Source organism: Daucus carota, chromosome 1 (assembly GCF_001625215.2).
Source record: "Daucus carota subsp. sativus chromosome 1, DH1 v3.0, whole genome shotgun sequence".
NCBI classification, from domain to species: domain Eukaryota; kingdom Viridiplantae; phylum Streptophyta; class Magnoliopsida; order Apiales; family Apiaceae; genus Daucus; species Daucus carota.
Genome location: NC_030381.2, coordinates 25125974 through 25150299, shown reverse-complemented (window position 1 = coordinate 25150299; position 24326 = coordinate 25125974). Strand labels below are relative to the sequence as shown.

The following is a 24326-nucleotide window of genomic DNA, read 5'->3' as shown; positions in this document are numbered from 1 at the left end:
CCCAACTCTTATAAGTTGTAATACTATTGTGTTATCAAATTAGGCCAAATATTTTGATAATAATGTCAATTAATTTTAACTCACGTTGAGTTGAATAATCAATAATATTTTAATATATAGTGACGTGACTTCTCGATCTCATCTCAAATTGATAAAATTTTATTGATCATATTTACTAATTTTATCTCAAACTTACGTGTTAATCAAATATATTATAGTATATATTGACGTGACTCTTCGATCTTATCTCAATTTATTTCAAATTCAGAGATATCCATTAATTTTATCTTCATACTGACGTGTTAGTCAAAATTATTTTAAAATATAACGACGTGACTGTTCAATCATATCTCAAATTAATACTTATCGTATATTTTCTGTCACTGACGCGACGCGATACATCTAATATCTACTTTTAGTTATAAACTATTTAAATTGCGGAAATGGAGTTACATTCAAATCTCGCCAAGATCATTTGAATTATCTGTATCTTTTGCCATATTTTGATCTGAATTCTAGAAGTCGATTAATCAGATAAATCATGAATCCATTATTCTGCTCTGTATAATAAACTAATAAAGCACACGTTCAGAGTATGATACACGTCTTCAATCAATATTCTAGTAAAATGAAATAGAAAAATAACGGGGGAGAATAGGTCAAGTCTCTAACAAACCCTTTGAAAATCACATCAAAACCAATGAAAAATTCGGCTATCTTAGTCCTCGACAATAATTCTTTCGACTTTTAAGAAATAATTTTATGATGAAAAAAAAATTTATATTTAAATCTCTATTTTCAGATTAAAATATAATATTCATATTTTAAATTAATATAATCAACATTGATATATTATAAAACGACATTTATTTTGGAACGAGAACGAGTCCAAACAAACGTAAGCATATATTTTGGTCTCGTTTTCTTGGTCACCCTCACTCACGCGGTATAAACACATCTTTTCCATTTTCATTACACTTACCTTCCACACCAATACACCATCTCTCTCTCTTCTCTCTCTCTAGAATTTTCTAAACCCCACATTCACTCCAAACCCTTTACATACAAAACCAAACACACCAACATTGAAACAGACACACAAAAAACAAAGAGGGGTTTCATAAACCATGTTGCGATCATGCTACAAAGGCTTAGAAAGATGTCTGGGACTACGTGGCAGTGATGGGCTGCTATGGCACGGTGATTTAAAACAACATGCTTGTGGTGAATTTTCAATAGCTGTGGTGCAAGCAAATTCAACGCTTGAGGATCAGAGTCAAGTTATCACTACACCGAATAGTACTTTTGTTGGGGTTTATGATGGACATGGTGGCCCTGAAGCTTCGAGATTTGTCAATAAGCATCTTTTTAATTTTGTTCAGAGTATGCCCTTTTTGACCCATCTCATAATCTTGTGTTCTTGGGGTTTTGGCTTTTTTGAAAATTTTTGACTGTTGGGTTGGTTTGATTTTGTGATTTTTTGTTTTGGTTGTGCTCTGTTGTGGTTTTGATGTGTAAAGTTTGTATCTTTTTGTTTAACTGCTTTATATTGGAAAAATAATGTGTGTGTAGTTTGCATCTTTAGACTTAATAGTTTCTTATGTTATTGTTTGTATATTTTGTTCTTACAAATATGTTACTTCAGAAAGATGTGTGTCTGCTGCCGTTTTAGTATGCATCACTAGCATCTGATTTGTGGTTTTTGTTGAAATATAAAAATTATATTGCGTGTAGAAACTAGCGAGGCTGTGTGTTAAAATTGTGTGGGTGCTTGCTGTGTGTTCAAATTGTTTTTGGTCTTTTTTTGTTCTGTTGCTGAAGAGCTGTTTGCATTATTGGGGTCTAATGTTTGTTTATTTTATTTGGGTCTAATGTTTGTTCGACTTTTTTGTGTTTAGAATTTGAGTCAGAGCAGAAGGGTTTATCTGCAGAGGTATTAAGGAAAGCATTTAGTGCTACAGAGGAGGAGTTTATTCAATTAGTAAGGCGGGAATTGCCTGTCAGACCCCAAATGGCATCTGTTGGATCATGCTGTCTTGTTGGTGCCATTTCAAATAATGAACTATATGTAGCTAATCTGGGTGATTCAAGAGTTGTTCTTGGGAGGAGGATTTTAAATGGGCAAAAGGAATCTGTTATTGCGGAACGCTTGTCAAATGATCATAATGTTGCTGACGAGGAGGTGAGGAGGGAGGTAGAGGCACTTCATCCCGATGATACGCCTATTGTGGTATACTGCCGCGGGGTTTGGAGAATAAATGGCATAATACAGGTACTGTGTTCTTATATGGTTTTACTGTATCTAATACTTGACTAGGAACCAAACCCAAGTCAGCTTAGTTGTAACAGCTACCGGGATCCTGCATGTGAGTCCTGTGCAATATATGCTATATTGATTCCTGATTTATATATCCTGTACATGGATAAAAATCTAAAAGTAACCTGCTTAAAAGGATGAAAAAAAATATTTGCAATCCTTCTGTACTCTGTTCGTACTGTGATATTTTTATGATAAATTATGAATTGAGCTTTTTCAAATCTGATCACTGAGCATGCTGTTGTTTTAATCTGTTTAATGAATTGCAACACTATGGCATGAGTGAAAGCAAAGTTTTAATTTTGCACTTGTTAAATTATGATTTTTTTGCCTTGGAAGTTAAAGCACCTACAGCTGTAAACTGCTCAATGGAAACAGTCTTCAGGTTAAATATTACCTTTTCGTGACTCATTTTTTAGATGGGGGGAAATTTTATTTCGCTTCCTGAATTCGATTTCTACCTGAGGGTTAACAATTGCTAGTTCTTTCAATAGAGGTATTAACAAAACTAGAGGTTCCATCTTTAATTCAGCTTAGAAACTTACTGTTGTCGTTGTTATAATTTGCAGTTGTGACATGAAGTCATGATCATGCTAAAGCAATAATAACAATATGCAATTCAGATTATGAATAACATTCCGCAAATATATCAAATATCTGATTCTTAAATGTATGTTCGTCAATGAGGTCAACGTCTGGTCTACCTAGGGGTCAACATCTTGTTCACTGTCCACATCTAATAATTTCAAAATAGTTTCCGGCACTTTATTCTCCATTTCCAACTTGTGCTTTTTAGCTTTTTTTTGCTTATGTTTCTCCTCCGTTGTTGATCGAAAGGAATCTATCTTGCATGAAACATAAATGCTAGGCAGTTGCATAAATCTCTTCTTCATGGCATCTTGTTCCACTTATAGCTTTTTCCTTTATCTTTACCCTTCAGGTTATGAGAAGAAGCATCTAAAGCAGTTGTCAAGTCTTTTTCTAATGGCAGTTGTGCATTCTTTATTATTATGACAATCACATGTTTGCCTATTTTTCACTTGTATCATGCGATCATTGCAAGTAATCATGTATCTACTGGTGTGAGTGGGGTCAAAAATTTCAGGAACTTGATAAAAAAAATAATTTGGGTCAAAATTATAAATTTGTTTGGGTCAGATTGTACAATGCATATATAAATTTTAGTTTAATATATTAATTATAAATATTTATATTTATAAGTTCAGCAGGGTTAATTGCCCCTAGTGGCCCCCAATGAACATACCTAAAGATCTAAGAAAGAGATATCAAGTGATTCTAGTGTATATAATTGCGTACAGTTATCTGTTCCCTTCGTTACAATGTAGAAAGGTAATTTACATGTTTTCTCATAATGATACTACACAGAATATATGCCTTTGGCTGGCTGGAAATCTTCCTCTTATCTTTAACTTTACATTAAGAATATATCAATTTTCCTCTTTTCTTGAACTTTACACATAGCATGTATTGTTTGGACATGCCAATTGAATGTTTTCTTTTTTCAGGTATCGAGATCTATTGGTGATGTATATCTTAAGAGACCTGAGTTCAACAGAGATCCTATATTTCAGCAGTTTGGAAACCCTGTCCCCTTGAGACGTGCTGTATTGTCAGCGGAGCCCGCCATAATTTCTAGAAAGCTTAAACCACATGACTTGTTCTTAATATTTGCGTCTGATGGCCTTTGGGAACATTTGACTGATGAAGAAGCAGTAGATATCGTGGTTAAAAACCCAAGAGCTGTGAGTTCTAATAATTTTCCTATCTTTGCATACAAATTACAAAGTGGTTAAAGTAGCACACTACCTTTTAGTTACCACCTCATTTTATATTGAAGACTTATTGCACTTGTATCTGTGGTAGTTATGGGATTGGAAACCCTTGCACTTCATGTATCTAAAGCAGAAATCACCAGTAATTCCCAACTAATAGTGCTCATACATCCTCATTTTAACACCTTATCTTTCGATACTTGTAGGGAATAGCAAAGAGATTAGTTTCAACAGCGATCCGAGAAGTCGGAAAGAAACTGGACATGAAGTACAGGGACATCAAGAATAAACCAAAGGGAAATAGGCGCAAGTACCATGACGATATCACTGTTATTGTGATTTATCTTGATCAACATGCTGGTTCTCCTAATCACAAGTATAAGCATACCACCAATGGCTGCATTACTCCTCCGGTAGACATATTCTCCCATAAAACTGGTGATGTCGTGGACGGTCTTATAATCTAAGAGCTTCTATAGACTAGAATCGATCAAAGATTGACGGTAATAGTGGATAATAGAGATAGATGATTGTATATATTGCATGGATTCAGCACCTTTCAGCAAGTCAAGTTTTAGTTGTTTCTTATATCTTCTACATGCTAGCAGGATCATGCCATCCTTTTTCTTAACATTGTAAAAGGGTTGGCATCGTTTTGTTATAACATGCAGCAGGATGGATTACTAAAAGATGCATTTGATTTTTCCTTTAGCCAAAAAATTTATATAGATTATTAATTACGAAGAGCTTCATTAATATTTTATTTTAACAGTTTCACGAAACATATTTGTCTTCGCAGCCACTCAAACCCTCACAAATCAAATTCAGTTAAAAGTAATTCATTTACAATTACGATCGTATATAATTGTAATTATGGATATTGTTTTAGATATTTTACGATTCTGTTATAAATATATGTACAGCTTAAATATATTTATACATATTATGGTTTTATTTTAGACCAAATCAACTCTGTTTTCTTATGTAGATAATTTCAATAAAATTAGAAGTTATTTGGTTCGATAATAAAGTTAAGATGTGTATGCATAAATTTAGGGGGGATATACGTTACTGCACTGTTAATTTTATAAAAATTGTTTAATTAAAGTTAATTTATCTCATGTTTATAAAATTTTATATTAGATTGTCCACCGAAATTAGAAAGTATATCACGTAGCTACCCAATCTTAACGACTAAAATACTATTCAAAACATTTTTTTTAAGGCAAACTATACAAAACATTCTTGTTTTTTCCGGAACATATACAAAACATTCTTAGTCGAGTCTCACGCTCGTGTACTTCTGAAATAATTTATATTTTAATATTATAATAAAATTATCAAACTAATAGAAATATCATAGTTAAAATTAACATTTCACATACAAAATATTTAGAAAGGAAAATAATTCTTTAAAAATGGAACAGTCAAGCCAACAGTAAGCGCTACAAGCTACAAGTATCTGAAAAAGAGCGAGTTTTACAATTTTCCACTCATCTTTCGTTGCATTCAAATATGATAACTACAACTCATTTGGTTGCTGAGTCTGTTTGGAAGGAAATTGAGTCAACTCGCTCAGGTCCATTTTACTATTCATCTCAACAGCTGATTTTTTAAATTTTATTTTAATTTATTTGTGCATCTAATGTCTCCTGTTAATCGTTTGGTTGAACTGGAAAAAAAACAGTGAATTCTCAGCATCTTGAAATGTAAGTGCATATAATTATGCATACTCGTTTAGTTTATCGATTTTCTTGTCCTGAAATGAATAATTTTTTTTGGGTATTTTTGTTGTGATTCAGATTGCATTTTTTGTTTGGTAAGAACTTGGAGAGTGCTGCTAGAATTGTGGACCTTAAAGGGGTTAAAAAGATTTCTGGTCAGCTATCCGGCCGCACTGTCTTTCAGGTTTTGTCCATTTCTTAAACCCCATCTGAATACTTTGTTTGTTTATCTAGTTTCGGGTTTCGGGTCGTGTTCCGGCCACTTTCATGCCATTTTTAGTAATTACTGAAATTTGATCAAATTTATGTACTGCAAGATTTACATTTAAATATCGGTGCTGATAATTGAGCTGGGTTTTGATTAATGTTCGTATTGTCGTACTAATTGCTGAATTTTGATATTGCAAATTAATTATCTACTTAAAATTGAATATAGAGGATGTGTTTATGTGTGTTTTTGAATTTATTTTCCTGTTATGTACCGATAGCTATAGATGGTGATTATTTTCTTTTTAGGAGGATAATGTGTGGTGGCTGTTGATTCGATGTAGGTTATGGGGGAATCGAAGAGGAAGGAAGAGTATTTTTGCTTCCCGGAACACTACTGTAGTTGTCATTCTTTTTTCTACGACATTGTGAAGAATGGGAGACAGCTATTTGTGAGTACTAGCAACTTTCATTTTCATTACTTTTCTTCTTTTTTTTTTGCTAATTCATTTTCATTACTTTTCTGTTTGCAATTTTATGATGAGATTTTTGTGATGCTGAGTTTCCTGCACATTGGGTATGCTTGTTTTGCTTCTTATGCAGTGTAAACATCAGATAGCAGCACGATTAGCTTCTTCTATAGGATTCTGTGTTGATGTAAAGGTTTCAGATGAGCAGCTAGCAGTTATGCTTTCAAATCTCTGACACCAAGTGAGGAACTACTGCCGATCAAAATTAAAACTAAATTGGTTTGTCAATGTTCAAGCCTATGGTCTAATTTAAAAAAAGAACAAAGTGTTGATTGTTGTAGAAACGACGGGACTGTGTGTTGATTGTTGTTACTTGATGCTGTTAAAGACTAGCAGCAGCTTCAGCTGTTACAAGCAAATTACACTTTCATACTCGCAGAAGCTCTAATTGGTCAGACTTTAGACAACTGTTCCGAATGAAAGTTACAATGTTGTAACAGCCATGAAGGGAGCCTAATGAGAAGAACAATTCTTTTGATGTTTCATTCAATATCCCCAGAAGACTCGGCCTCTATTAGGCCTTGGCCTCCATTGCAGCTGTTGCCAGATTCCCGAGGCTGTGAGTTGATTGTTATATTGGTGCCTCATTTTTTTAAGCTGGAAAACATTATTCTCCAGAAGAGTTCTTTACCCTTGATCTTTTGTTTTGCTACCGTGCTTTTGTTGCATTTGATATTAATTGTAACCAGGTTAGCTGATGTGAAGTGTGACATTCATTATGGATTCTAACAATATGTGATTGAATATCAACAGAGGAGAGCATAAGCCAGACATTCGTGTCACAGATTGCAAATACTCGCATTTTTAATAGATTTGTAGCTACAATATCATTTGTTCATCACAAACACTGCAGTGGCCAAACATTGATGAACAACCTAATGGTTTATGGCTGACCTTTTCTGGAAAACAGTTTTCAGAAAACATAAAATTAGGAAACATTGTAATATTATTTCTAAAAACAAAAACACAAAAGAAAAAAAATGCCACCGCACCTTGTGTGGTTTCATAACCACAAAACTGTATTCTATTTAAAAACGGAAAAACAGTTTTGAAAAAAAGAAGAAAAGAAGGTGTTTGATCATATTATTCAAAATAGTTTTCAGAAGATATATATAACCACAAAATAATGCTTAAAAACTAAATAGAAAAAACATGAAATTTGTTTCTGATAACAGAAGACAAAATACAATACCAAACATCACCTTGATCCGTTGAAGAATCGTAAGACAGGAGTTTAGGTAATGTCAAAAAGAATGTCTGGGGCTTCTGTTGGCAATTGGCATAACAGAGGTGGAAACATCCCAAAGAACTCAGATTGTCCTTTCAAACACCCCCGGGGTCGTTTGGTTCGAGGGGTGGTATGGCGTATGGTGTTGAGATGTGGAATCGGGTTAAGCTTATATGAGTTTGAGGTATTATATCTGATATCATGGTTGAGTGCTGGAATCAATATATAAATTTTTTGTAAAAATTAAGTTATTAATTTATATTAATAAAATTATTATAGTTATATATTTTTGCATCATTAATTTTATTTTGTGTCAAATATTAAAATTTCATTACTTAAATAAAAACAAAAAAAAAATAAAAAATGCATCTGATACCCCTATCTCATACATGACAATTCGTGTCGTGTCGTGTACTTTTGTGTCATGTACCTAGTACACAAACATGAGATGAAATGAACTCGTGTACCCGAAATCCAAACACGAACATGACAGCAAAAAAGAACGAAACAACTCGACAGGACACGAAGTACACGAAATTTTTGTGTGCTTAAAAATACACGACACAAATTGTACACGAAATGTACACGACACTAAATATACACTATATGCACGAAAAGAACACGCAAAGTACACGAAACAAAAAAAACAGAATATTAAATTACATATTAATATTTTAAATTTTGATATTTAATTAAATTTTATATATCATTTGACATTATATCTATGTTATTTACAAACTACTATTACAATTAAATTATATATGATAATCATGTAATTACTATTTATTATTAATTATCTATTATTATAATTAATTAATTATATCGTGTATTTCGTTTCGTGTACCCGATGGGTAAACCGAAACTGACACGAAATAAAATCGTGTACTTTCGTGTTCGTGTACTTTTGTGTCGTGTACTAAAAATGTAAACACAAATATGAAATTTTCATCGCGTTTTCATGTCGTGCAATCGTGTCGTGTACGAAATTAGTGGGTCTAGTGAACGCTACATGAGGCAACATTAATAAAAGATATTTGAGACAATTTTTTGGATCATGACATTAATAATGTATACAATGATAATGAGGGTCTAACACCCAAAATTCAGGACATTAATAATGAATACATTAATAATGAATACAGTAATAATGAGGGTAAACACCCAAAATTATAGACTCAAGAAACCAATTAACTTATTCTCATACCCGAACCGGAAGGAGATGAAGGGGGCTCACATTCTTCTCTTTCAAACAACCCAAGAAACATCCCTCGCATTCTTCTCTTTGCAGTTCTAGCGGAAAATTGTTCTTGCAGAAAACTAGTTCCACCGGCAATGCAAGTTTTAACTTACTAGAAGCTCAAAATGCTAATCACTGGTCCTGAACATTGTTGAGGTTAACAAACATCTACAAGACAACCGGGGCTTCTGTTACATCTCATATTCCGTCTAAGCTTCTATTTGCAGGCCTACAAGACTACAAGTGTACTTGGTATACTTTTGATACATACTCTTGAAAACATCTTTTATACATAGTCTAGGAAAACATAATTTGGTTCCCTTACAGACAACAATTCCACGAAAAGATATATCATAATGATGAAAAAATAACAGCATCAAATTGTACAAAGGAAATAAAGATAATCGGACTGTAAATAGAAGAAAACACACTCGGAAGGCTCATCAATGCCTTCAGGATTGAAGTACAAAGAATGCATAAACAAACACAAGAAGAAATTAACGTTTACTGGTCCTTGAAACAACTACAACAGTGTACAAGTTGCGGAAGCAATCCTTCAATTTATTACTATTTTCCACATTGAATAACGTTTATTCTTCAAAATAAAACCAACTGAGATGCAAGCATTGAACGAAATGAACATAATCTACGGAACAATTTTAACCTTCCATCCCAATAACATAGACATACTCAAATCAACACGAACTGAAATAAACCATTGCATTGGAATGATCATAATCTACGGAACAATTTTGTAACCTTTCATCCTATCAATCCAGGTGATCAGCGACGATTTTGAGTTCCTGAAGCCCAAAAACCCATGCTCCTTACTCTTATTCATTGTATCCAAAGGACATTCAATCCCAAGTACCATATCAACGAACCACCATATTGCTACATCTTCCAGCTTCGTAGGAGTCAGCCCATTCACCTTCACAATCTCATCCCACACCGGCCCTTTATCCTTCATTAAGTCCACCAAGCACAACCCTTCCCCCTCGAAATCTGCACATTTTACCTCAAACTGTTCTTCAAACACCTTCCACAAATGCTTCCACTTAAACACATCGCCATTGCTACAATTAAATGCCTCATCCTTGGCATAGGGATCCACAGACGCCCAAATCTGATGCTCAGCAATCAAATCCGCATCCGAAGCATCCGAGTACCCCTCCCAAGCAGCCTTAGCCCCCGGGAACCTCATGGGCACACCCTCATGCTTACAAATTGTTGCATAAACACACAACGTACCAATCAAATTCATCATACTATAAGGAGAAAACCCAAATATATTCCCCGGCCTATGGACCGACCAAGTCAATCCCTCTTTCTTCTCCACCTCCTCAAACAAAATATCCTCCAACGTATAATAAAAATTCTCCACATTCAACCTCGGAAGATCCTCGCTATATGGAGGATCATGGGCTACTTTCCCATACAACTCAAAAGGACCCAAATAATGTTTCCTCCCCGTCTGCAAACACACATGTTTCAAATTAATGGCATTCGGAATCACAGCATTCAAAACATTCCGAAACATATGTCCATTACTTTTGCAGTTCTCGGCTTCACTAGGTTTACTAGACCAAGTGACATAAAAGATGTGAGTAACATCAGTGAGCTGGGAGAGCTTGGATTGGGCTTCATCAGTGTTGGAGATATCGCACTGAATGTATTCGATAGGGTGATCGGCGTTCCAGGAAGGCCTAGGGCGACGAGCCACGCCGTAGACCTTCCAAGGACCGCCGGGAGTGTCGGAGAGAGGGAGGATCTCGGCGAGACTGTTGCCGACGATGCCGGTCACGCCGATCACCAGGGCTACGCTCTCGTATTTGGGCGGTGCCTCCGTTTCCTCTAGCTTTTTCTGCACATACACAGATACATAGACATAGACATAAATATATTGATATCACTCACAAATTGAAATCAGAGAGAGGGGAAGGGGAGAGAGAGAGAGAGAGAGAGAGAGAGAGAGGAGGGAGAGAGATACCCGAGCAGCACCGATAGCGCCAGACCACCACCAGCTCATCGTGTTGTTTGGTTGTGAAAGATGAAGATTGAGAAGATGGGCAGCGAGATTTTATTTATGTTGTCTTATGATTGAAATGGAGTATAAAAAAGGAAGGGGGTAGCAGTCATAATTGAAGCCGCTTCTATGTAAAACCCTTCTTACTACCACCACCACACACTGGTATGTTCTCGTGCTTTTTTTTCTTTAATATTTTTTTCTTTTATTTATTTAAGATGTTATTAGTAAGTTTGAGTTTTTAAGTTATTTGTATACAATAAAATTCAGTTATTTCAAAATGTATTAAAATAATAATTAAAATTTGATACATACAATTCACCAATTTCAATTGAACATTACTCCCACAGTGTCACTATTTTTTCTGATAATTAATATTTATTTACTTACATGGTGTGACTCTATTTGTTCAATAATATTTATTATTAAATCAGATAAGTGAGCGAGTGATTATCGAAATTTTAAATTTTCATATACATTAAAATATTTGTTATCATTATTGATTGGATAACCAGAAAAGAAATATGAACAAAATATATATATATATATATATATAATAGAATTTTAACTTAAAAATAATAAATAAAGAAGACAAATTGGTGATATATATCAGTGGGTGGGAACGTGCAGTTTGTAGGCGGAGAATTCAAGTTGGTTCTATCCAGCGGCACATGTAGATTGTAGATAACCCTGAACACGTATATTTTTTGACGGGCAGCAGAGAAGAGCTACTACGGCACGACAAAACCAAGCAAAGCAAAAGCTTCTTTCTTATTGTCCTCTTCAATTTTTGCTTCTCTGTCTTAGACAAATTTTAATTTTATCTTTGTGATCCGATAATACGAATTTATACTTTTATCTATGGTACCTTTGTTTTAATGTAATGGTCCACAACATTTGAAGACCCGCAATACTAGACTCGACCTGACAACCTACAAGAAACTCATAAAATTCATCTGTCGATCAAATTCGGATTAAACCAAAATCAACCCGAAAAAAAACAGATCAATTTCGGATTGAATTCGGTTTACCCAAAATTGACTTAAAATCATCCGAAATTTAATATATAATATAAATGTTATAAAATACATATATTTATATTATAATATAAATATTATATATATTTATATAAAATACATATATTTATACTATTTTTGTAATTTTTATTAGTTAAATTTATTAAAAATTATTTAATTTAATAAAAATTAATTTATTTGGATTAAAGTGACATTTATTTATTATTTAAAAAAATATTTATTTGAAAATATTATGAGTCGAATCAGATTTGAGTTACCCGTGAGTAGTGTGGGTCGGGTTTAGGTTAGGTAAAAAATTTGATCCACAACAATCAACTCGACCCGATACTCGAAATTGTCCGTCCTACAACAATCGATTATAAGTTGCAGCATGCAGAAAAAAACACGAAATAGAACTCGACCCGATACTCGAAATTGTCCGTCCTACAACAATCGATTATAAGTTGCAGCATGCAGAAAAAAACACGAAATAGTAAACCTCAAAAATGAGTGATTTTTCTGCCGAAAGATACTATAATTCCATGTCTTTTCATCAAAATCCTAGGGTAACCCGCCGATAGTATGCTACATATGACGTAGCAAGGGACTCGGACCCATGATTTAAATATAAACCATAAAGCAATTTAAATATAACTGGATTGAAGAAGTTGAACATTACAAGTGACTACAAAAACACAACCAACGACTATTTGATAAATCAAAACTGAGTTAAACCCGTATGACTAACCCGTGGCTACAAAGGTTACTGAAAGCAGCACTACTGTTTCTGAATATAGATTGTGAACCATGCTAGACCGCCATTTAGACTAATACTGTAATAAGGAAGAAAAACTTGGTAGACCATGCCACACAGTCCACCTAAAGAAAGTGAGGACTAATTAACCCTGCAACCTCAAGGAATCCAACACGTTCATTCCCTTTAAAGATTTTCTTCAGCTTCTCATCACAGATGATTATTTTCTTGTTTTCAGGGTCCTAATGACAAGTAAGAAAAAAGATTCAGTTATTATTTAAAAAAACAAGCTGTATGTGACATGTAAACATTTCACGGTATTGGTTCCGAATGCAACCAATCATAAAAGCATGTGGTCATGTTCTTTTTCACCATATATAGAGTGAGATCAAATATTCTTATCAGATTGTTTTCTGAGCAAGTTCTCCAGATAATAGTCTTATAGTCCTGCAAACAGGTTAGTTTCAATACAATGGGGGAAAAAATCATCATATAATTTGCTCTCACACATTTGAAATATCAGCATGAAAAATCATAACATTGTCATTATTTTGACAGACTAAATCTATCAGAAGTAAAATACATGAAGCCAGTAAGCCAACTATAAAGGGAAAGTTCGTTTCAATAACACATATACCTTGTGTCTCCCAAGAGCCAGATCATCATATATCATTAATGTAGGTAAGTCTATTCTTTAGGCACAACAATATGTGTACAATATACATAGTAGATATTACTAGATAACAGTGTATATAGCAGCGGTTAATGGCGAATAGTAGGAGTGAGGATATGCCTATCGGCTATCATCATCATCACAAAGTTTTTCCAAATAAGACTAAACAATAATTATGACCGCTGATTTTACTAAGTTGATTTCAGACTTCACTCATTTTGCCAAGAGGCTGCTTTTCTTTCAGAATTAACACCAAGTTGGATTATGCAGAACTTCAACAGCTTCCCTCTCATAAATATCCATACTTAAACTCTATTTATTTTGCCATCTTATTTTTTTTACCGAGGGGAAGGAGGATAATAATTGAAGCTCAGTTCATCTCAAACTGGGATATTTACTAATAGGCTGTAACCCTTTATTAATCTCACAAACATAACTATAAATACCACCATGGCACCACTTACAACAGAGTTGATTCAAATTCATTACAAGTGACACTACCTACAGACATATCGAGTATAGGAAGTTCAAAAATCAATAGTAGCCACACTTCCCATCCCTCTTGTTACTTCTGATCCAACACATACAAAAATCATGTATATTACCAACCAAAAGCACAAATATATCCCATATGATACACCAACATCAGGAAAAAAAGTGAGTCTTTGACAAGTCAAGAATCAAGCCGATCAGCATAAAATTGGCCTATACACTTCAGGTCATTTTAAGAGTAAAGACTACACATACATCTAACAGAATCAGCTTCATCTAATTTTGGTAGATAGGGGTGGGAAATTTCTAACACATGATCCCAACTAATTTAAATAGAAAGAATGTAGTAATCTTTTAAGCTCGCAGAATCATTTTTGTCAAAGTTCAGCAAGTTTAAAATTGACAAAACAAATATAACTTGTTTAGTTTACGAATACCCTAAACCCGAAACTGACAGACCTATTGGTATAATACAATAAGCCAACATAATAAACAAGAGAGAAAAATGAACTTTGTGTATCTGTATTTTGGGCTTTACAACACTCGTAATACCGTACTTCTATGTAACATACCACATGAGTTACATAAAAAGTATTTGGGCCCTTTGTCTGACAAAGAAATAACTAATGTATACTAATTTGCTAGCACTTTTGGGCCAACCTGTGGTGGGTTGTCCGATATGCATTTATTTGTGGGTTAAGGATGTTATATTCTAAGACCTACACTTGCAATTGTGTTCTTCAAAATTTTTCACTTTCGAGTTTACAACATTTGCAATCCTGTGCTTACATTATTGCTATCGTCTATTTACTTTCTAAGATAACGTTGTCAGCAACACTTGACGGAAGTACACTAAGGAGAACCTCGAAGTCGAGTATTGTAACTGTAAGTTTTCGAAGTACAATATTGCAATTGTTGTAAAACCAAAATATAAGTACGGGACAATCTGCTTCGATTGGGCCTTGCAGGCAGACAGGTTAACTTGTGGAGACGAAATCGAATCTTTTCTGTGAACAAAACCCACATTTCAAGCTACAAGTTCAAATAAAACACTATCAACAGTTCAACACAACAATATAATCCAAAACACATTTCAAAACTTCAAGTGTGTGTATTTTATATGCGTACCTGCAAGTTATGTTCTTTAATGTAAGCCCAGATCAACTTAAGTGCCTGCGTCCTCGGAATCTCCGACACGCCGACGATAGCTTGCATTTCCGGCGACACCGGCCGGGGCTTTGTGATACCTCTGGGCTCTCTTATCTTCTTCGTCTCTACTGGGTTTGGCGTAGCAGAAGCAGCGCATGTTAGTCTGCGCAAATTAGCAGCAGAAGGGCTTGTAACAAAGATCGGTTTCTTGGGCACCGGAAAAAATGGTTGATTAACGGCTGCCGGAGGTGTGCCGGCGAATAAAGCGGTGAAAACCCCTAAAGACATTGCCATTATTATTGTAATAACTTGCTTTTTCTGTGTAGAAAATTGAGTCTGAAAGAGACGAAATGAGTTTAGTACTTTTAGTGTGAGTCTGTGAGAGGATAAGAGAGGCAATAATAATGTTGAATGGAGGACGAGATTGGGCTTTTCTTATACGAGGACGAGGCTGTTATTTATAGGATTATTATAAGGTTCAGGACTTCTTGTTGGGCTTCGGACTTTATCTTTTCATAGCATTGCCCAAATGGTTAATTATAGAATTATATTCAATTAATGGCTAAACTCTATTAAATTATAAGTTATTATATTATAATAATTATATATAAATTTATCAGGTTTTAAATCTCATACAAAAATATATTAAAATAGAAAAAATATTCACAAATACTCCCCCCATTCTCTAAATATATACTTTTCTATAGTTCTTTTCTTGTTCCAAAAGATCTGCAATTTTTGTCTACATATAGATCGTTATATCTGCATTTAATATAATTAGAGTTCCAACACAATTTAAACACATCGAAGTACATGTAAAACCTCATCACTTATCAGTTCACGTTAAACGCGAAGTCTATCAAAGTGACTAGTGAGCAGTCATTTTTATTCTATTCAAATCTCCCGAGAAACTTTTTATTTTAATTATGTTTAAACTTTTAATTATGTTTAAATGTCTAAATTTAATTATATATAGTTACGTTTCATTAAAAATTTCACTTATATTTTTCAAAAATAAGCTTTCTTTTCCAAGAGAAAATATATTAGTAGTAAATCTGTGTATCCTAAATTAATGTGTATATTTATAAATTTTAAAATATAAAAACAAATATGAATGCACATAAAATTTGGTTAATATTGCAATGTAAAAGTTAGTGCAAATTTGAAAGTAGACATAATAAAATAAAAAGAGTTTAACAAAAACATCAGACAATCTCATGAACGCAAAACCTTAATCCAATATTCTTCTCGCATCTTCTATTAGTTTTGGATCACATTTAAGTCGACGAGGGAGTTCACCATCTCTTCGAAGCCTATTTTTCATGTGTGAAAGCTAATATCGATTAGATCCATCTATTTTCATGATCTCCAGCATACAAGATTGTAATGTCAGAGAGATATAATTAGAGAGCACTAGTGAGAATGTCTCATATGCATCTTCAACAACATCAAAAAATATATCATTTGTTCTCACACACACACACACCGTGTACGGTAGTGATTGAATTGCATTGAAAAACCAAGATCAAGCACGTTTAAGTCAAGAGAATTAGCATGTTAACATCAGTCTAATGTCAAAACCATATTGTTTGCCTGTTTCACAAAAGTCAGGATCATTGGGATCAAGATGCGTCCTCGCATTGTCTTGTTGGATATAAATAATTTTATTAGCATCTTCACTTGGTCACTTGGATTAAATCGATGGCAAGACTTTGCCAATGAAAGAATATCGTATAACACTTTTTCCAACTGAAACCTTTGTTTCCATTGTTCCGGCTGCCTTATTCACGCTTCTTCTTTTAGTCGGCTCTTTAGTGACAAATGGCCATATCCCTACTTTTCCAGAGAGTGTTATGTTGCCTTCAGAATCAAATCGGGGACAAGCAATTGCAGCGAGAAACATCACTTTTCCAACAAAGTTTTTGCTTTTGCACGTGCGATGAGGCACATCTTGATCTGAAACTAGATAATATGTTTCAGATTTTTTTAGTCGAATATGACCATTTTTCATCAATGTGGATGATGTTATACATGTCTCTAAATTTTGGTTCATGATGCACGCTATCTTTGTCAAGCATTGATAAACAAAATCTTAGTCGCGTTTTCTTGTTCTCTTCCTTGAGTAGAGGTTTGATATCATTCGTTTGATGTCGAATCTCACCTTCTTTTAGACATCAATTTAATTTTGATGTATTGACATTTAGAGCATTAGCTGCACCCCGAATGGTTGTTCGTTGTGTCAAAGGAATGTTACGGAATTGAGCAAGGTCAGTCTGAATTTTCTTTATACCGCTATTCTTTGTCCTGCGATGAGAAACATCACCATTCAATTCCTTTGATCTTTTCCAAATATGTTGGACGGTACTCATCGAAATTGAAAATAGTAATGCAACGACTTTTGTTGTTCCTTTTTTCAGTGTTCCATTAACACTTCTTTATACCAATACTATATAAATATCTTTACGCTCAACATTTGTCAAATTTCTTAACTCTTGGGCACTAGTATTCTCATGTACTCCTAGAATATGTATAGATTATAACCAACAAATATTAAAAAGAAAAGGTATACAATGTGTAAGTTCTGTATGATAATAGATTCTAACAAAAATTTGAAATAGCTAGACATGCAAAAACAAGAAATAACATGAGATAAAATGAATGCAATGAAACATTAGGCGTAAGAGTTACAAAGACAGAAAACATATATAATGGTGAAGGTTACCTTCGAAAAGCTCATCCCACGCATTTACATCATTATCTTCAGCAGGTGGCTCGTTTAAGTCAAATGCCCCATAAGCATGAAAAAAATCATATTCTTCATTTGGTGGGAGATTAAAATCAATGTTATGAATGTCTATATATTACTATAAAATTTTAACCATTTGCTTTTCTTGTTCTTTCCCTGCAAGAGAGTAAAATTATCCATTAAATAATAGATCTGGAAACTTTTTACATGCTCTTTTGACACCCACTACCCCATGGTTCATATATAATTACTGAAAAATGCCATTCCTACATGTATAAATGGCAAATTATAACTTCAACATATCTTGCACAGTTTTCAAGATCAGTAAAAAAACAACTTCATCTCAGTACTTTATTGTCTAATCCCACTACTTTTTGACTAACATGTATTCACACCTAGAAATAATGCTTAAAGTATTTTTCTATTTTCTAATAATAACTCTAATAATGACAAACAAAAACATTTCTTGACTTACATGTGTACACTTAACTGATATAAACTATTCACATGTCCTCTTTTCCTTTTTTTTCAGTAAAAAACTTATTGTGTAATGCTTCTGAGTCCTATAATTTCTTCTCCATTATAGGAATTTCTACAGTCTTCTTCTGTAATTGTGTAAAAAAATGAGACTGAAGCTGGTCTGTTCCCATGGAGTACAATATGCTTTATTTCCTATTTGGTGGATGATTGCAGTCTGATATTCATTCCATGCTGATGGCAATGCAGTACCCTCTGTTGTTTCTCTGTGATGAGGATGGTTACCATGATGATATCCCCTATGAACGCAACAGAAACAATGCAGGTAAGAAACGCAAAAGAGTTACGATGAAAAAGTTTTACTCATACAAGTTACAAGTGTGGGAAACTGAAGGTATCATTTCCCTTTATTTTTCAATTTTTTACTCAATTACAGTCTGACTAACCATCCTACTATTACCTTTTAACAAGTAATACTCACAGACTTTGTGGAAGATTATTTCAACAGTACATTGTTGATTCTTTTTCTGTGATTAAACAAGTGCGTTTATGGTGGTATCGTACACACTAAACAACTCTATGTAATGATCTATATAGCAATATTAAGAAAAGTCTTCGTAGTGGTGAAGGTAGCATATCAAATTTAGGTAAAGGTTTTGTTTTGCCTGCAAGTTTTCTTGGTTCGAAACGTTATATGCAACAAAGTTTTCAAGATGCTCTTGCAATATGTCGTTACATTGGTCACCCCGATATATATATTCCTTATAATGACTACTAATCCAACGTGGGATGAGATAGGAGAGATGATGAATAAATTGCCTGGTTGTGTGACGGATGATTCCTCAGATATAATTGTCGTGTTTTTAAGCTTAAACTTGATCCGATTGTTGAAGACATAAAGAATAAGAGATATTTTGGAGTTTGTGTTGGAAGTAATAAATATCCAAAAACTATTTCTAATTATATTATAATAGTCCCCCATAACTATCATACTAATTCAATTCCATGTTTTTATTTGTAGTCATGTACGTTGTTGAGTTTGAAAAGCGAGGTTTTTCACATATGCATATGTTGATCTGGCTTGATGGAGATTCGAAGAAGAATTGAATGCCAATGTTGATAACTATGTATCAGCAGAAATCCCTGATCCAGAATTAGATCGGCTTGGTTATAATGTTGTTGCTAGCTATATGATGCACGACCCTTGTGGATTGGAGAACACCAAGTCTCCATGCATGAAGGACATGAAGTGTACAAAACACTTCCCCAAGCAGTAAGTCAATATATCTTAACTTAAGTACTAAGCTTCCAAATCATTCAACTCAAATAATTTATACAGTTTTATTTTCCATAAAAACATGAAAATAAATACATGTCTTGCCATTTTTGTGCATAAGTAAAAATGTAAGAACTATTCAGTATTAAAATTAAAATAATTCATGTTTTGTGGTCTTCAGTACAGGTACTGTTCCCAGACGGTCTTTTGATCAATCTGGATTTCCTGTTTACCAGCGTGTAATACTGGTACTAAAGTGAAGAAAGGAAATTCCATGCTTGACAACTAATTTGTTGTGGCTTACAATCGTGATTTATTGGTGAAATACCAATGCCATATGAACATAGAAATATGTTCAGAGTCTCAAATACCTGCTTAAGTACTGCCTTAAAGGCCATGATCGTGCTACAGTCGAAATTTCAAATAAAAGCACCTCAACTCATGTTGATGATAATGTTCCAAAAGATGAAATACAACCATATTTTGATGGGCGGTATATCTGTGGTGTTGAAGCTGCTTACCATACCTTTGGATTTGATGTACACTACTGATCTGTTTCAGTTCTACGTTTATCCTTCCACTTGCCCGGGAAACGTAACTGCACTTTTCGAGAAGACGAAGAACTACAAAAGGTTGTTGATCGTGAGAAGTTTAAACGCAGTCAATTGGAAGCATTTTTCCAGTTAAATATTGATGACCATACTGCTCGCAAGTGCACATACGATGAAATCCAGAGATATTATGTATGAAATGAAGCAGACCCTGTTTGGAGTGTTCGGAAGAAAGGAAACCAGATTGGAAGGTTATTATTTACTCACCACAGCTCTAGTAAAATTTGGTACTTGCGTTTGTTATTGTTAAAAGTCCGCGATCCCGCATTTTTTGAATTTTTAAAAACTGCTGATGGTGTCTTTTGTAAGACATTTCAAGAAGCATGTAAAAAACATGGTTTTCAAAATGATGATAATGAATGAGATGAAATAATGAGAGAATGTTTACAATGCGACTAATCAGATTAGAGAGCTATTTGTACATATTATCGTGAATTGTCAAGTGTCTGATATTAGAGGTTTGTGGAACACACACTGGAAGGAAATGTCTCACGACATTGTCATGCAGCAGACCAGAAATAAGCCACAGTCTGATGGTTTTTTGAGTGAGAAACAATTGGAATATAAAGTCCTCAAACTTTTTTTATTTAAAAATTTATTTTCCTATGTTTGTCGTGTTACAAGTATTTGTTTATTGAAGATCAACATATTTTTTATAGAGGTTGATAAATTGCTCAGATGTAATGGGAAGTCGCTAAAGCAATTTGGTCAGCTACCCCAACCTCCTGCAGCCTATCTCCAAACTGGTTGTCTGATCAATGACGAGACAAGTTATGGTGTCCAAGTTATGGATGATGAATTTGGTAAGCTTTTCCTCAACTGTAATGCTGAACAACTTGAGGTTTATAATGTTGTAATGGATTCAGTTGATACGGGTGACGGGGGTATTTTTTGTTTATGGTAGCGGGGGTTGTGGGAAGACTTATGTATGGAAGACACTAATATATAAGCTTAGATCACTTGGGAAGATTGTACTGGCGGTAGCATCTTCTGGCATTGCTGCAACTTTAATGCCCGGAGGGTGTACTGCTCATTCGCGTTTTAAAGTCCCAATTGTCTTGGATGAGGATTTCTCTTGCTCAATATCTGATAGTTTAGATATTGCTGAGCTTATCAAACGAACCAGTCTCATTATTTGGGATGAAGCTCTTATGCCAGGCATGTATGTGTTTGAATGCCTAGATCGTTTATTAAGAGATATAATCAAATCAGTGAGCAAGGAGCGGGGTCTACTGCCCTTTGGAGGTATCACAGTTCTTCTTGGTGGTGATTTTAGGCAGATTCTCTCAGTTATATCACTCGGTCACAGGGCTGATATTGTATCTTTATGTATTGCGCATGCAAGATTATGGCTTTCAGCCACCATTTTTATCCTGAAGCAAACCATGCGTCTTAACCAAGGTAATACTGAAGAGGAAAGAGAAAATTTGAAGCTTTTTGCCGACTGGGTACTTAAGATTGGAGATGGTAAGGTTCATCATCTTGAGAGTGATTTTGTTACCTATGATAGGTTATTCCACCAAAATTTTGTGACGTACAAGTGCAAAACACCATGAAAAATATGATTAAATGGATATATCCCAATTTTTTTGCAAATTACCAAAAACCCCAAGTATATTAGTGAGCGTGCAATTTTGACACCTACCAACCAAACAGTTGGGCATCTCAATTTGCTATTGTCGACACTATTCCCGATGAAATATTTACGTATTATAGTATTGAAAAAGCTGAATATTTTGGTGGTACAGCATCTGATCTGGACTTTGCCTTTCCTCCAGAATATTTTAATTAATTTAACATTCTTGGCCTTCCCCCACGTGAACTGAAACTCAAAGTCGTTGTTGTTGTCATGCTTATACGCAATTTGAATCAGACTCTTGGTCTTTGCAATGGAACATTTATGATGGTTACCAAGTGCTTAAAGCATTGTGTACAATGTGAGGTAATCTGTGGTGGTTTTGTTGGAACTAGACATTTTATTGCTCGAATGAAACTATGTCCCAGTGAATCTAAGCCTCATTTCAAGTTGTTACGGAAGCAAATGCCTTTACATATATGCTATTCGATGACTATTAACAAAGCTCAGTGTTAGTCCCTACAAACAGTTAGATTATTTTTACCAAAATTGATTTTTACTAATGGTCAACTATATTTGCTTTGAGTAGCGTAATATCTCCAAAAGGCGTACAAATCTTCATTAATGCAAACAATGATAAATCTACTAATGTGACCAAGAACATTGTATATCATGAAGTATTCTACAATTAGCCGGTTATTTAAACTTCAGATTCACATATCTTTTTTGAAGGCAAATTTTTGTAGTTAGACCTTGAATCTTATTGTCTAGAACTGACCACAATGTTGAAAATGTAGTATAATATTTTGTATCTACATTGTGCATCAAATATTCTTTTTCTTATGTGTACGTATATGAACTTTAATATTTTGTTTAATACAAGGCTTGCTGCTCATTGATTTCTTTTTCCATTCTTATCTCATAAAGATTTATCTCATTATTTTGTTTTAAGAACATTTCCCTTTTATGTATATGTCATGATATATCATCGAATTGATGGCTAATTCCAATTTTTATGAGAATAAATATTTATCGAGGTTGTATTGTATTTATAAAAATATGTCTTCTACAGATTTTCGAAATCATATACTTTATACATTTTGTCATTACCACATCATTACGATATCATAAAAGTCTTATTTAATACTGTTCATAATTGCTTATATATTTAAATAGATATATTAATGTAATTTAATAGAATCGTTGAAAAACTTATTTTGTGCAAAGAAGATTTCATACATATTCCGTATGAAATGAGATACTATATTATAATTTTTAATATAATACTCAATATTGTTAGAATAAAGAGGAATCCAATGTTTAGACAAGAATATTCACAAATATATTGTACGGTAATAAAAATACAGTATCTTTGTCCAATGATGTGTCCCAGAAACAGTTGTAAGGTTGATAATTCAGTAATTCACCAACGCATACTATGTTAGTCAAAATTTATCTATTTACTGTATAGTGTATTATTGAACTGTATAGAAGCTATAATCCACAGACCATCTACTCAAGCAACCAGCCCATAAATAAAAACAATCCAAAACACAACCTATGTTATCAAAGGCCAAAGTCACCAAATAAATAAAAAAGAAACCGGCGATACTTGCTTTCATCGAAACTCATCTGAACCTAGCTCATTTAAGTACTGAACACTGCTGTTGCCTACTGAAATTATTGAAAATTTGATATAAAAAATGAGATTTTTGTCGAATCAGAGTCTTTGTCATATAGTTATTTAATTATTATATTTATAATTATTCTAATATATATATATATATAATTTTATTAAATCATAATAATTAAATATTCTAAAAATTGGCTGATTAATCAATAATCAGACGGATTTTTATTCCGATTTGACGAAATTCGATTAAATCGATGATTAATTGGCCATGCGGAACACACGATATTGGCTAGCTAATTTTCAGGGATAACGTGTTTTAAAAACAATTCAACCACGATCATGCGAAATTGAGAAATTTTATCAAGATTTCCTACACCAAAGCAAATGGCTCCGTATGTTTTTTCAACACAAAGTGATATTTTTGTTGCTTGTTTTGTTGTTCACAATTTTATAAGAATGCAAAAAGGGCTGACAGGGATCGAGAAGGAAATGAAATCATGTCAGAAGAATCCTAATATGAATCACAACACTGTACCGAAGAAACATAATTTATGAATAATTTGTGTGATCAAATTGCTTTAAAGCTTTTGACAAGTTCTTAAACTTTATATTTTATTAGAATTGATGACCTGACATTTAGATGGTACTAGAATATATAATATACTTCCTCCGTCCCATTATATTCTTCACGTTACTTTTTGACACACATTTTAAAGTTTCTGTAAAGTATACTTACATTATATATATATATTTTTAAAAGAATTCTGAATTTTTTTTTGCAATTTAAACTTTTATTAAAAAAAGAAAAAATTGAAAATACATTTTAGAATTATATTTTACAAGAGTCTCAAAATACGTGCA

The 24326-nt window shown here is 33.6% G+C and overlaps 4 protein-coding genes across 4 annotated transcripts; 2 read left to right on the top strand and 2 right to left on the bottom strand.

Annotated features, from left to right (window-relative positions):
* The first annotated feature begins 937 nt into the window (after positions 1–937).
* On the top strand, positions 938–4821 carry LOC108221721 (probable protein phosphatase 2C 63). The gene is made up of 4 exons (XM_017395608.2): positions 938–1383; positions 1899–2272; positions 3844–4080; positions 4317–4821. Exons 1-4 carry the CDS (start codon positions 1128–1130, stop codon positions 4575–4577), a joined length of 1128 nt encoding a protein of 375 aa, XP_017251097.1. The 5' UTR covers positions 938–1127; the 3' UTR covers positions 4578–4821.
* Positions 4822–5531: 710 nt separating this feature from the next.
* LOC108203586 (uncharacterized) lies at positions 5532–7269 on the top strand. Its single transcript, XM_017372581.2, has 5 exons — positions 5532–5689; positions 5798–5819; positions 5913–6018; positions 6386–6493; positions 6645–7269. Exons 1-5 carry the CDS (start codon positions 5626–5628, stop codon positions 6744–6746), a joined length of 402 nt encoding a protein of 133 aa, XP_017228070.1. The 5' UTR covers positions 5532–5625; the 3' UTR covers positions 6747–7269.
* Positions 7270–9431: 2162 nt separating this feature from the next.
* Positions 9432–11225, bottom strand: LOC108203561 ((S)-8-oxocitronellyl enol synthase ISY1). The gene is made up of 2 exons (XM_017372555.2): positions 11027–11225; positions 9432–10900 (listed from the first exon to the last, which is right to left on the bottom strand). The coding sequence occupies exons 1-2, from the start codon at positions 11063–11065 to the stop codon at positions 9776–9778; spliced, it is 1164 nt and encodes a 387-aa protein (XP_017228044.1). The 5' UTR covers positions 11066–11225; the 3' UTR covers positions 9432–9775.
* Positions 11226–12698: 1473 nt separating this feature from the next.
* LOC108203570 (upstream activation factor subunit UAF30) lies at positions 12699–15585 on the bottom strand. Its single transcript, XM_017372567.2, has 2 exons — positions 15126–15585; positions 12699–13074 (listed from the first exon to the last, which is right to left on the bottom strand). Exons 1-2 carry the CDS (start codon positions 15438–15440, stop codon positions 12958–12960), a joined length of 432 nt encoding a protein of 143 aa, XP_017228056.1. The 5' UTR covers positions 15441–15585; the 3' UTR covers positions 12699–12957.
* Positions 15586–24326: the final 8741 nt, after the last annotated feature.